The sequence below is a fragment of the Rosa chinensis genome, chromosome 6 (assembly GCF_002994745.2).
Source record: "Rosa chinensis cultivar Old Blush chromosome 6, RchiOBHm-V2, whole genome shotgun sequence".
Lineage (NCBI taxonomy): Eukaryota > Viridiplantae > Streptophyta > Magnoliopsida > Rosales > Rosaceae > Rosa > Rosa chinensis.
Window position 1 is genome coordinate 13,496,271 of NC_037093.1, and position 12,181 is coordinate 13,508,451.

Consider the following 12,181-nt stretch of genomic DNA (forward strand, 5'->3'; position numbering starts at 1 on the left):
TCATTTGTAATGTAAAAGGTGTATCACAGAGAACCTTATTTAGCAATTGATCTCTCTTTAATAAGAATGCTACATTCTTAACTTATTATCAAACAAAGAAATTCTCAGATAAAAAAGGAAGAGGTGGTCGACAGATGTCATTGACGAAATCAAGAATTTCCTATATTGTGGATGTTTGATACTTCTGATATTCCTGTATATATGCTGAGGTAAGATCTTCTAAACCAAATGCAACCTGTGCAAAAGTGAGCTGATTTCCTACAAAATGAGGAAGACATCCTCATATCAGTAATTGCCAAAAGAACTGGACAACCTGGCTAAATATGTATTACCATTTAACACAAAAGAGCAATGCCAGAAAATGCAAGTACACAAAGTAGAAGAAGACAGTAATCATGTACTCACATTGGTAGTAAACTTGTGATACAGACTCCTTGTGGGCAGTGGCAGTGCTTCTCATGATACTGAGAATTGAACTCAGACGGACAACTGTGTTACACCAGGCCACCTTGCTGCTAAAATCTGAAATTTTCTTCAAAGTGCTTCACATGGCATTCTCCTGCCAGTCTGCCAGAATGGTGTCTGCGAAGTTGTACCATCTTTATAAGCAGGGAAGACAGCTTAGCAATCACCAAATACGAACTAACACGAGTTCTACATGAGACTGCTTCTCAAGCCACATGCATAATCTCACCCAAGACACCACAATTTAGAGGGAGATAACACTTGAAAAATTTCAAGTTATCCTCCACCAAAGACACAGCTGGCCATTGCAGAAAGGGCAAGGTCTAATGAACCAGATATCACCAACAACTGCAGCTATTAGACATTGACGGCCAATTTCTTATGAAATAATCACCATTGCTCATTTAAATGATCAGGAGATATGAAGCCAAAAGAGACGGGATTGCTGAAGCAATTAATCCCTTTCCCGGTGTAACCAACCCCATTCTCAATTAATCCGCCTCATACATATATAGAAGGCAGTAGCTTCACAAGTTCAAATCCTTGGTGTCCAACCTTCATACATGTTGCAAAGATTGTCTACACTAGTGGCTTGCTTAAGTAGATAGTCCACTTGTTCGGAGATACTAATTTCTCTGAGAATACACAAAGGTCCGCAATCATATCAATTATTACTAATAATCTAACATAATAAGATCTCCAGAAGAAGCAGTTACCTGTTGTTGGATATATCTCGACCATCTAGTACCATTGAAAAATCAGTGAGTTATTATCCGTTAGTTATCTAGAATAATCAGCATTATAGAGGTAATATGTTCATATCTTATTAACATAGGTCCCCTGAAAAAAAAAAGTATCGTTTCTACTAAAAAAAATATCATTGAAAAGTAGTTATAAATCTACATAAAGAGTGTTGTTGTTCAAGTGCTGAATTCATTATGTACTCATGATAATCTAATTAGGTATCATCTTTTTTTTTTCTAAATAAGTTTCACTTAACAAGTATTGATTTGCCTTGTCGGTTCTTCTTACTCTTCCGGTCTAATTCAATTTATTTGCCGATTGGGATTCGTCTACATTACATTAACGTACCAATATAAAAGTACACTAGTTCAAGATCAAATCAAGGTAGTATAAGAATACATGATGTATTGATACATTAATATACCATAGACATTCTCTCCAATCAGGTTGAATGTTTCAGTCTAACATCTAATTCTAAATTTTCCATTTAAGATGAGGGTTGAATCATGTGTTGCTTTTCGTTGTCTAGTTGGGGATTGACTCTGGCGCTAATTTTATGCGTCAAGACTCTTCATCATCTAGTCATGTAGAATCCAATGATCTCATACTAAGTAAATGGCATACATGACTAAAAAGTTTGTTCTTCTCCTCAGCACAATAGGACTAGCTAGACATTTTCGAACAAAAGTGATGTCAATCTTTTTTCTTATCATGTTCCTACTTTGGATGTAAATAACATTTCATACAAGAAAAAAAAAACTAAAAAAAGATTGCAAATACGAATCCAGGAGCAAGAAGCATGCTATGTCATTAACTACATTTTATACTCGAGTAAGTGGCAAAGAGGAACTTGAAACTTTGCGACTCTGGGTGTGGGCGTGTTTCTTCTTTTCACTATTCTTGTCTACGTCATATCGTAAAACTATATGCCAATTGCCAATTGCCAAATGCTAAAACAATTCTTCTCATCCCCATGGAGCAACAGCCTCTTCCTGGAAGAAAAGTTCACGCCTCTCTGCAACTTCCTTTAGAGCCTCTATCTTAGCATCAGCACTTACCATCCTCTCTTTCCATTTCCAATACTTGGATTCAAGAGTTATCACCTTGTCCTTTGCACGAGCTTGCTCAAGTTTAGCCTCCTTTGATTTCCTTATCAGAGCCTGTTTGGTCCTGAAAGAAAGGCTCAGAAGCCGCTTCAGCCGGGCACGTAAGAATCCAACATTCATACCCAAAATCTCAAAGGCATCTAAAGTCTTCTCCCACAATACATAAGCACCATGGGGGGTGGAAAGCCTGCAAGCTCTAATGGCATTAGCGATGTTAATAGTTTCAGTTATTATTTCAGCAGCTAACTTACCATTAATACTTTCGAGGAAATGGTTGTGCAGAAATGACCTTTGCGGGCAGCATAGATCATAATACCTATTTCTGATCTCTTCGGAGAGACAAGAATTTATACTCACACCATTCACGAGAATGGTAAAATCCTTGGTATTTTCAACATCACCAAAATCAGTAGCTGGTATTGGAAGTCCAACATCTTCTAAAATGTTGAGCCAAATTCTTCATTGTACTCCTCATCTATCAGTGCAGCATTAGAATCTAATGTCAAACTTGTCTTCTCATCAATATGAACTTGACAGACATCTTTTGGAAGAGGCATTGGACGTATTTCCTCTGCATAATTTTTCATCATATCATCATATTAGAATTTCCAGGTTCTCTCATGCAGTGATTAAGAGATCATAAAAAAATTATGTAGGAGCAAAGTAAAATAGAGAGAGTACCAAAAGCTGTTTGTTTGGTGCAGGAACCGAACTTCAAGAGGCTGAAAGCCGCTTCCACTTCAGCTAAACTATGTGTTCCCATTATGTACACCTGTAACAGTGTACAGAGAACAATCAACTAAAAACTAGAACTGGACAGGATATACATATCAAGAAATCAGATTGACACACCACATTCAAAGGTATCAGAATAAGCTTTCATCCTCACAAATTATGAAAACCAACTCAAGTGGACAGTAAGGCTAATCAAATATGTCCCACTAAATTTGGGGGTTTTACCAAGAAATTCTTGTAAAATTTTAAACAAAGAAATGGCATACCTTGAACTTTAAAGGCCTGACCAAGTGGAATACTAAAACATCACCAACAACTAACTTGTTAGCAAAGCAAAACCTTCTCCATCCACTACTCAGTATGCTCTTGTCCTTTTGCACAATAAACTTTGTTCTGTATTTTTCCCCGCTTTCATCTTGTAAAATTATTGTTGCATCATGGGATGGCAAATGCGAATGGCAGAATTGCTTAGGCAATGCCTGTCAATAGTAAAATTAAGTGCAAAGCTTCAATCATGTTTATCTAGCACTCCAAGTCTGATGCTTCTAAACTTGCTAAAATGCTTTTAGTTTGGACTCAATTACCAACAAAAAGCCACTGGCAACATTTGATGGCTGCATAGCCTTCACAAAGATGGGGGCTTCCACTCCTATTTTTGCTTTGATCTCTTCAACTTGGCTTTTGACTGAAGAATCTTCAGGATTGTCAACATTCGCGAACATGGTTCTCTTCCGTTTACAGCTAGGCAATCAATCAATCAAATGCATCAAACTCAATACTTCTAGCACTAAAGTATATAAGCTAATTAACTAAACATTTTGGTGAATATACCCTACCCTTGAGGCTTCTGATGGTCACCAGAAACTTTCTGTCAAAAATCACAAAAACTACATTCAATTCTTTTAATTAATAAAACTACCATCAAAATCATCAAAATAACCAGGATATAAGCGCTATGACACAGCAGAATACACAGTTTGATTGAACATAATATATTATCATCAAAATTTCTTTGGCTTGAACAATTTCTGGGTTTCCCACTTTCCCACATGATCCAAGTAGAGCAAAAACGAAGACTAGAAGGACTAATTAAGTGAACAAGGGTGTTATGAAAAGCGTTGTGACTCACTCGGTGGGTGTCATGGGTTGGACTGAAAGGACTTGTCCGGGTCTTGAACCCCTTTTTCTGGGTCTCCAAAAGCTTCCTCTGCTCTACCTGCCATTCATGAACAAACTACCATTGAGCGTTTACAAAACGTATATTCACAGAGAGAGAAGAAACAACGAGAGAGACCGATGGAGAGAATGAAGGGTGAAATTGTGGTCTACGGAGAGAAGAAATTTGCGAAATGGTAAAATCGTCGTCTTCTTCGTCTTGGTCTGAGAAATGCTCGAAGCATTGGTCCTCCACATTCATGTTGAGCACTGGTTTTTCCTTTTCTGAACAAGCACTAGTCTCCCTCTCCCACATATATGGGGTATTTCAACTTCCAAGCAAACAAGTGTACTCGAACCCTCAACACCCTATTATTCTTTGTTATTGGGAAAAAAAATGAGGGAAAAAAAAAATTCCTAAATCGTTTTGTAAGTTATTTTTGATTAATTACATGTTTTTTTTTTTTTTTCCTGAAATGAATATGGGTTTTAAAATCCCTTGAGGTCAGTCTAGGTGGTGAGTGAGGATGAGAAATAGGGATACGATTAGGCTAGATTAAGGATTCAATCTCCTTCTAATGTAAGGGAAACAAAAATGAGTATAGTGCTTCTGGTTCATTTGGAATGTCTAATTGTTACTTGACTACTCTTTTGTCAATGAAAAGTGTAGGGTCTGTGTGCATTGGCTTAACGGTGCAAGGGAATGTCTAATTGTTACTTGACTACTCTTTTTGACAAGATACTTCGTTTCGAACTTCTCGCCATTTTCATCTTCTAAAACAAACATTGTGTCTTGCTTTGGCGAATGCTTAATGCAGAATGTTTTAGAAAGACCCTGCCAACCAAAAGTTAAGCACATAAAATGTTATCATCATACTAGTCCTTCCCTAGCCTCCATGTAATACTGTTAACAGCGTGAGTCCAACTTACAAGCCAGAATCCTCCTGAGACATGTGATGGCAACATAACTTTGACCATGCTAGGAAACTGAGGATCTAGGTTTGCTGCAACCTCATTTGCTCTTTCGAGAACAGAAAACTGAGCTTCAGAAGTCTCATATAAACTTTCTTCTGTGGCTCTCTTAAATTTCTTTTGTTTGCTACTGTTGGTAAAAGATTGATGATCAATTGTTAATGTAGTATTCCGGCATAATATGACTAGGGAGAAACAGAACGTAATTTAATTAAATGACTGACCCATCAGACTTCACTGAACCAACATTGATCACCTGTATTTCAGAATTTGTATAAAAATTCAGTTAATTCAGCTTGAATCCATTTGCAAAGAAAAGAAACTACCATCAACAAACACTAAAGGTAATCAGGTACTCCTGGCAAGTTCATCGCAACCATTTCCACTTGGGGTTATCTTTAAGGATCAAATATACAGTTCTGGACCCCATAATGTGGAACAAGGTCTCCCATTTTCTTACATATTTTGGAATTTCCAAACAATGAACATACAGATCAAAATTTGTGATTTGCAAGAAGTCTATGGTTGCTATAAAAGGTATGCATTTGTTCAACAACTAAATGTTACCTAGTAAAGCACAATTATACAAAAGCAGGGTCTGTAGGGTCCGTTTAGTGAGAGATTTTTTTTTTTTTTCTAATAATTTTAAGGGATCACTTATTAGACAAACTTCTTGGTCACATAGGCATCTCGACTGTTCAGTTCTTAGGTCTTTATGAGTAGATCGATTTTGTAAACTTTCAACCAAATTGATAATTGTTAAGGTACCGAACTGGATCAAATTAATGAACGAATTGAATATGTCTAATCTCAACCGTTTATGTTCAAAATGATAAATCACAATTACGAACGCATTAACGATCATCAATTTGGTTGAAAATTTATAAAATTGATATACGAGATCTAAAAACTGAACGGTCGAGATTAGATATTGATATGTAATCAAAAATTGGGTGTTAGTGTCTCACAACTCCACAAGAGATCCCTGAATATGGCCAAGAAAACGGATCCCTTAGTGAAAGGGCACTCTATTCTCTGTTCAAATTTAGAAAGATTCAAAATTTTTACATTCACTCTATCCCTTTGTGAAATAAACATAGATGCTTTGTGTATTTCACAATTGGGAAGAAGAGCAAAAGAAACCGAAGAGAAACAAGTAATAAATTAGGGGGAAAGAAACAGAGGAAAAACAGAGCGTAATTCTTCTCACATTGTTTCTAATCGTTTGCTTTTCTTCATTGTTTGATGATCTTGCCCTTTTATTCTGCGAAGCAAACCCCTACAGTTAACCATTCACTTACTTACTCAGCTAACAAGAAAACCCATACACATGTCTAAAAAATAAGTAGAGATAGAGAGACAGAGCATTTACCTTGGAGCTCTGTTTCTGCTCTTTTACAATAGCCGTGGACTCTCTCTCTCTCTCTCTCACTCTCACTCTCACTCTCACTCAAAGACTCTGAGCTTGGAGAGTGAACTGTAGAATAGAGAAAGATGCAAGTGAGACACGCAAGGGGACTAGAAGCTTGCCTAAAATGGGAGCCGAATGTCGAAATTAGTAGGGGTAGGGTTATGGGTCGTGGCGTCGTGCTATGTCTTCGTGTCAAACCCAACTTTTAACCCATTATTATTATCTGATCGTGTTTGTCGTGTCGTGTCAACTTTACTCCATTAATTATTAAATAGCCCAACGTAAAGTTATCTCATACATATTGTGGTTAGTGGTGCTCTGCTTCGAGTTGACTATTAACTTAATTTGGAACTATTATTAAATGAGCTCAGTTCACTATTATTAAATTATTCTATATTTACTTTACTTACTGTCCATTTAACAGTAAAAAAATAGTAAATTGGCGGTTCTGTCCTTGCTTGGTCTGTTTGTTTAGCAGTAAAAAGCCGGTTCTGCCCTTGCTCTTTTGTGTCGTTAGGTTCTGTTCAGTTTGTTCAGCGATGGCGTTCATGTTCATTTCGTTTTTGCCGTTTTACAGTAGAAGAGTCTGAAGGAGGGAAAGGCGATAGAGGGCTGCTAGGTCGTTGGGATCAAGAGAACAGAAGGAGAGGTTGGTGCGGGTTTTGTTTCGATAGGTAGTGGGTTGTTGTTTGTGTGGATTTTGAAAGGTTTAAAATCGACAGAAGGTATTGTATAAGGTATTCTGTAATGGATTGCTGGATCTTTTGGTTAATTTTCGTTGGAGTTTTTGTTGTGGTTGGCTTTGAATTGATATGGGCTTTGATGTTTTAGGGGTATTGTTTGTTCTTGAGTGTGGGATTTCGGTTATTGATTAGGAGAGTAAGAGGTTCAGGGTGACGTTTTGATTTTGGGTGATTTCAAGTTTTGGCTTTCAGTTAATATATGGGTTTCGATTTTTTGAATTTTTTCTTTGTTGCAGAATATTGATAGTTATTTTGTTTTGATTCTGTAGGTTCTATGCGAAAAAGTACTTGGATTGTTTTTCTGCCACTGTTCCTGTTTTTGTTCTTTGATATTGATTCGTTGTTCTGTCTTCATTCAGGTATGGAATCTTTGTGTTATTACTGATGTTCGTTATTAGCGTTGATTTAAATTAATTACAATTCTAAGGAGTGATTATATTTAGGGGAACCATGCGTCATTTGGGAAGTACTGATGATAATGATTGGATGCCATGAGAAAGTCTGCACCTGCATTTAGATTATGGTTTAGATGTGTTTATTATATGACATCTGGGTGGTAGGCAAGAAACAGATATATGAGGAAAAAATAACCACTATAATTTAGAAGTTAAAGCTTAATGTAATAATTTAACTAAACTTTTCTTTGGCCTTTACTTATTTTGTCATGAACGATACCTCTAAATTGAGGAAAGTAGGAGCAATGGTTGTGTTTTAGCTACACAAGTCTACTTATGACAACTTGAAAGTAGGTAGTACTGTATAGAAATTAGAAAGAATACAATGGTTGTGTTTTAGCTACACAAGTCTACTTATGACAACTTGAAAGTAGGTAGTACTGTATAGAAATTAGAAAGAATACAATGGTTGTGTTTTAGCTACACAAGTCTACTTATGACAACTTGAAAGTAGGTAGTACTGTATAGAAATTAGAAAGAATACAAAGGTTGAGTTTTACCATTATCTAATCAAACCTGATATCCTTCCCAGTCAAACCCAATACTCATTACCAAGCTGTCGGTCACCTTTTTATATGGATATAGCAATTACCAAGCTATAATATCTTAATCGACAGAAACAGGTCTAAATTGTGATTCTCTGTTCCTTTTTGCCCAAATTTGGCCATATTGTCAGTCAAGAAGCAAATTGAGTTTTTGTGACTTGCACTTTTGCATTGATATTGATGGTATGGTTTGTAATTCCTTGCAGAAATTCATGCTTTTTGTAGTAATGGTTCAATTGTTTATGACTTCATGCCACCATCTCTGACATAGTCTCTACACAATGTTATGTGAATGATGAAGCTTTTACATTAGATTTTGATATCCAAGCACTAAAGTTAATTCAATCTTCATGTATATCTACATTAAGGCTCATGTCGTCTCTAGATTGGGTTTTTACAGAAGAATATTTACTGTATTGGTTCGAAAAGATTCTTTATGGTATATGAGCTTTTTCAGTGAAGCTTAATTAACATATATTAATGAGCCTCTTTACTTAAGTCTCAAGGATATATGGTTTCTATTGTCTCCCAACAATACAAAATCTATTCTCAGATAATTGCCACTGATTATGTTCATAGTAGATGATGCAATATGTGACTCATTTTTGTGTTTTTCCCTCTTTTGTTGGGTAGGTTTGTTAACCTGTGATGTAAAAGCAAAAAACATTGGGTTTTTTTTTTTTGGGGGCAGTGATTGAACGGATGGCAATTTCTTTAGAGTGATGTAAATTTATATATTTCTGATACATCAGTTAGTATAGAAGAGAAAGACTATAACATGTTCATGTTTTAAATTTCATAATGTGTGTGTGTGTGTTTTTTTTTTTTTTTTCCGTATATTTGAACAGCTTGATAAGGATATGTATTGCTATACATGATTGTAAACAAATACTTTATTTAAGCACCATCATTTTTTATATTTTTTGCATAATACAATGTTTTTATCTTATGATTTATATAGTTGTAATAAATAGTCTTTATTTTTTGTTCTGCAGATATCAGGAACAGTGAGCTTTCAAAATTTCCAAGTATTTTGAATACAGGTAGAAATGTTTACTCAATGTCGTTAATCATATTTAAAAGATGATACTGATTGTTATTGGATAAGTTTGTTCACAGAGTTGCAAGTGTTTATTTCTGTGTCAATAAAGCTTGGTTATATGTCAGATTGACCTTATTTTTAATCCTATTTCGTTAATGTTCATTTGTATGAAAATTAAGATGACTACATGTTTAAATGCAGTAATGGCATCAAAGACTGTTTTGAGAGGAAGAAAGAGATTGCTAAGACAGTGTGATGTTGATAGCTGTGATAGTCAAGAAAACATTCAACAGATCTATACTGCTCAGGACTCTGCTGCAGGAGCAAATGAATCTGATCATTTGTGCGTTCTTGGGAATCAATATCGTCCAGTTAACTCAAAGAGGTGGAGAACATGTAGGTGTATCTTATGTATTTCAAAATGTTAATTTATATAAATCGTTTTAGCAAACATTGTTGTTTCTTCTCCAGACATACACTAATTGATATTACTTGAATTTTTGTTATAGTGTCTTATCAACAAACTGGTGAAACATCAGATAGTTTTTGTAGAAATGACAACCAAAGTTTTGGTACAGCTGTGGGTGAAGATATGTTAGTTAGAGCGGCATCAAATATTCATAATACAGTTGCAGAAGGTAAACTTTAGAGACATAATTTTAACAACAGCTTTATCAGTTTTAGTTTCTAAATATTGATAAAGTAACAGATAATGGTTTTTATCTTTAACTATCTGCAGTTATTAATGTATTTACCTTATAACAATGATGAGATACTGCGGTTTAATAGTTTACATCTGTTTTCATTATTTACACATAGAACAGGCTATTGAACTGGAAATTGGAAAATAATGTTTCACTTTTTGTTTGATCTTTATAAATCAAATTAGTAGTGTTTTAAGCTTTTGGAATGCTGTCAAGCATTAAACAAAAAATTTTTATGTCTACGATGCAAGAAATTCTTCCTTGGTAAACACTGTAAAAAATTATATTTTTAGGACAAATTTTATATTATGTGACAAAACAAAATAACAACACTAAAGTCTCTTCTTTAAATACAGTTTCAGAGTCTACATGACTATCACAGATGGTCAAAATGAGGCAACGGTTATCATAATGGGAAAACAAGCTGAGCAACTCTTTGGAAGTAGTTGCAAAGATTTGGTCAGCAAAAGATCGTACCCAACAGAGGCAACATTACCAGAAGAGATAGAGAAAACAAGAGGCCAAAAGTTCCTTTTTCAGCTCAAGATAAAGGAAGATAGTGAGCTAATAATCAAAGCAGTCTTCCCACATATGGAGTCCTCTGTACCACCTTTTGAAAAGGACCCAGCAACTATGACACCAGATCCTGTTCCTTTTCAAAGAAAGAGAGTTGCTGAGACAAGTAAGAGAGGATTATTCATATCTGAATCAGACAAGAAACCTAGAAGGTAAGTAGTACTGATCTGAATATTTTTTCTCTTTTTTTTTTTTTTTTTTTTTTAATTTTGGTTATTTGGAAAATACCATTCTAATTTTTATGACATTCATTTTGGTTAAATATTACAATTCTCTTATCTTTAAAAAAGGACGTTATAATACATATACTATATAATTCATTTTAATAAATCAATTCTTATCAATATTCATAAAATTACTATATTTTATTTACTCTGCAGTGAGAGAGAAGCAAAGCAAGATGAAACCACATCATTGTCATCAGCTGAAAACAAAAAGACTGTTTAATCCAGGATAACTGTGGTGTACAGTTTTTTGATGAAGTAATCGATTTTGTGTAGCTGCAATGAAAGTACAGTTGGAACCACCACTGTTTTTGAACAAGCTCCACAATCTTACAAGATTGCAGCAACGATCTTTTTGTAAAGCTGCAACTATAATAGCTAATCTGACTATGCAGCTAGCTTTTTTGTAAAGCTGCAGCTGAAATGCCTAACATTATTGTGCAGCAAGCAATTTTTGCATGACTTCAAATGAAATCAATTGTGTAACAAATGTAGAATGTACATGTACTCTTTTATCAAATGAATATAATGTAACAATTCTCCCTCTATATGTCACTGTTTTCTTCATTACTATGCTTCATAGTTTTGATTAAAATTTTTGTCACAATTAACTTCCAATTCATAAAGATCTCAAACTTCTGCAGGTATTATTTCTTCTTTACTTTGACTTTCAGTTTTTAATCAAATTGACATGTTGCTTATTCAAAGTTCCATTGCATTAAGAGCTGCAGAAAAATTATGAAAAATTGAAGACGACGAAATGTTTTGGGACCAAGAAGCTCTTAAAGAGGTAATCCTTTTAGGACCAATGCTTATCGTACAATGTTCATTTTCTACTCAATTTTGATAAAAATCTTACCTTTAATAAATTAGAAAATATTGAACTTTTGAACAGCAATACTTTAGTGACTAACCTATATTGCAATACTTTCAGGTCACTTTTGGTAGCTTTGCGATTAATTTTCAGGAACTAGAACTTTCACTACATCTTCTTGAACAGGTAATCATGGATATCAAAGAGAATGAAAACTTTCGCTGCTTTCTTTGATGAAAATCTGTCACATATACAAAAATTGATTGTTTTGTGCGAAAGTTTTCTATATATGTGACTAGCATTGTTTTTACTATTACTTGCAATTTCAAAATTTTATCTGAACACTTGGTTACAATTTTTGCATGTCTTAGATTTTCAATTAATACTGCTTTCTATTTCTAGATGCTGGATACCAACAGAGTTCATTGAGTAAAGATATTGATTGGTGTTTGAATAGGTTTATTCAGAATGTTAGGTTGCAGATTGGTAC

The 12,181-nt window shown here is 34.8% G+C and overlaps 2 protein-coding genes across 2 annotated transcripts; one reads left to right on the top strand and one right to left on the bottom strand.

Moving 5' to 3' along the window:
- Nucleotides 1–2,174: 2,174 nt before the first annotated feature.
- On the bottom strand, nt 2,175–3,772 carry LOC112168813 (B3 domain-containing protein Os01g0234100-like). Its single transcript, XM_040508430.1, has 5 exons — nt 3,635–3,772; nt 3,317–3,529; nt 2,997–3,087; nt 2,824–2,886; nt 2,175–2,728 (listed from the first exon to the last, which is right to left on the bottom strand). The coding sequence occupies exons 1-5, from the start codon at nt 3,770–3,772 to the stop codon at nt 2,175–2,177; spliced, it is 1,059 nt and encodes a 352-aa protein (XP_040364364.1).
- Nucleotides 3,773–5,698: 1,926 nt separating this feature from the next.
- On the top strand, nt 5,699–11,336 carry LOC112170848. The gene is made up of 8 exons (XM_040508431.1): nt 5,699–5,714; nt 7,106–7,237; nt 7,601–7,690; nt 9,327–9,374; nt 9,575–9,769; nt 9,883–10,011; nt 10,440–10,805; nt 11,034–11,336. Exons 1-7 carry the CDS (start codon nt 5,699–5,701, stop codon nt 10,448–10,450), a joined length of 621 nt encoding a protein of 206 aa, XP_040364365.1. The 3' UTR covers nt 10,451–10,805; nt 11,034–11,336.
- Nucleotides 11,337–12,181: the final 845 nt, after the last annotated feature.

Coding starts and splice junctions, on each gene's coding strand:
- LOC112170848 (XM_040508431.1), top strand. Junction 7,691..9,326: donor GTTGTTCTGTCTTCATTCAG/GTATGGAATCTT, acceptor TTTGTTCTGCAG/ATATCAGGAACAGTGAGCTT. Junction 9,375..9,574: donor TCCAAGTATTTTGAATACAG/GTAGAAATGTTT, acceptor GTTTAAATGCAG/TAATGGCATCAAAGACTGTT.
- LOC112168813 (XM_040508430.1), bottom strand. CDS start 3,772: ATGTTCGCGAATGTTGACAATCCTGAAGATTCTTCAGTCAAAAGCCAA. Junction 3,530..3,634: donor TTGCCAGTGGCTTTTTGTTG/GTAATTGAGTCC, acceptor TACTATTGACAG/GCATTGCCTAAGCAATTCTG. Junction 2,887..2,996: donor CACCAAACAAACAGCTTTTG/GTACTCTCTCTA, acceptor AAAATTATGCAG/AGGAAATACGTCCAATGCCT.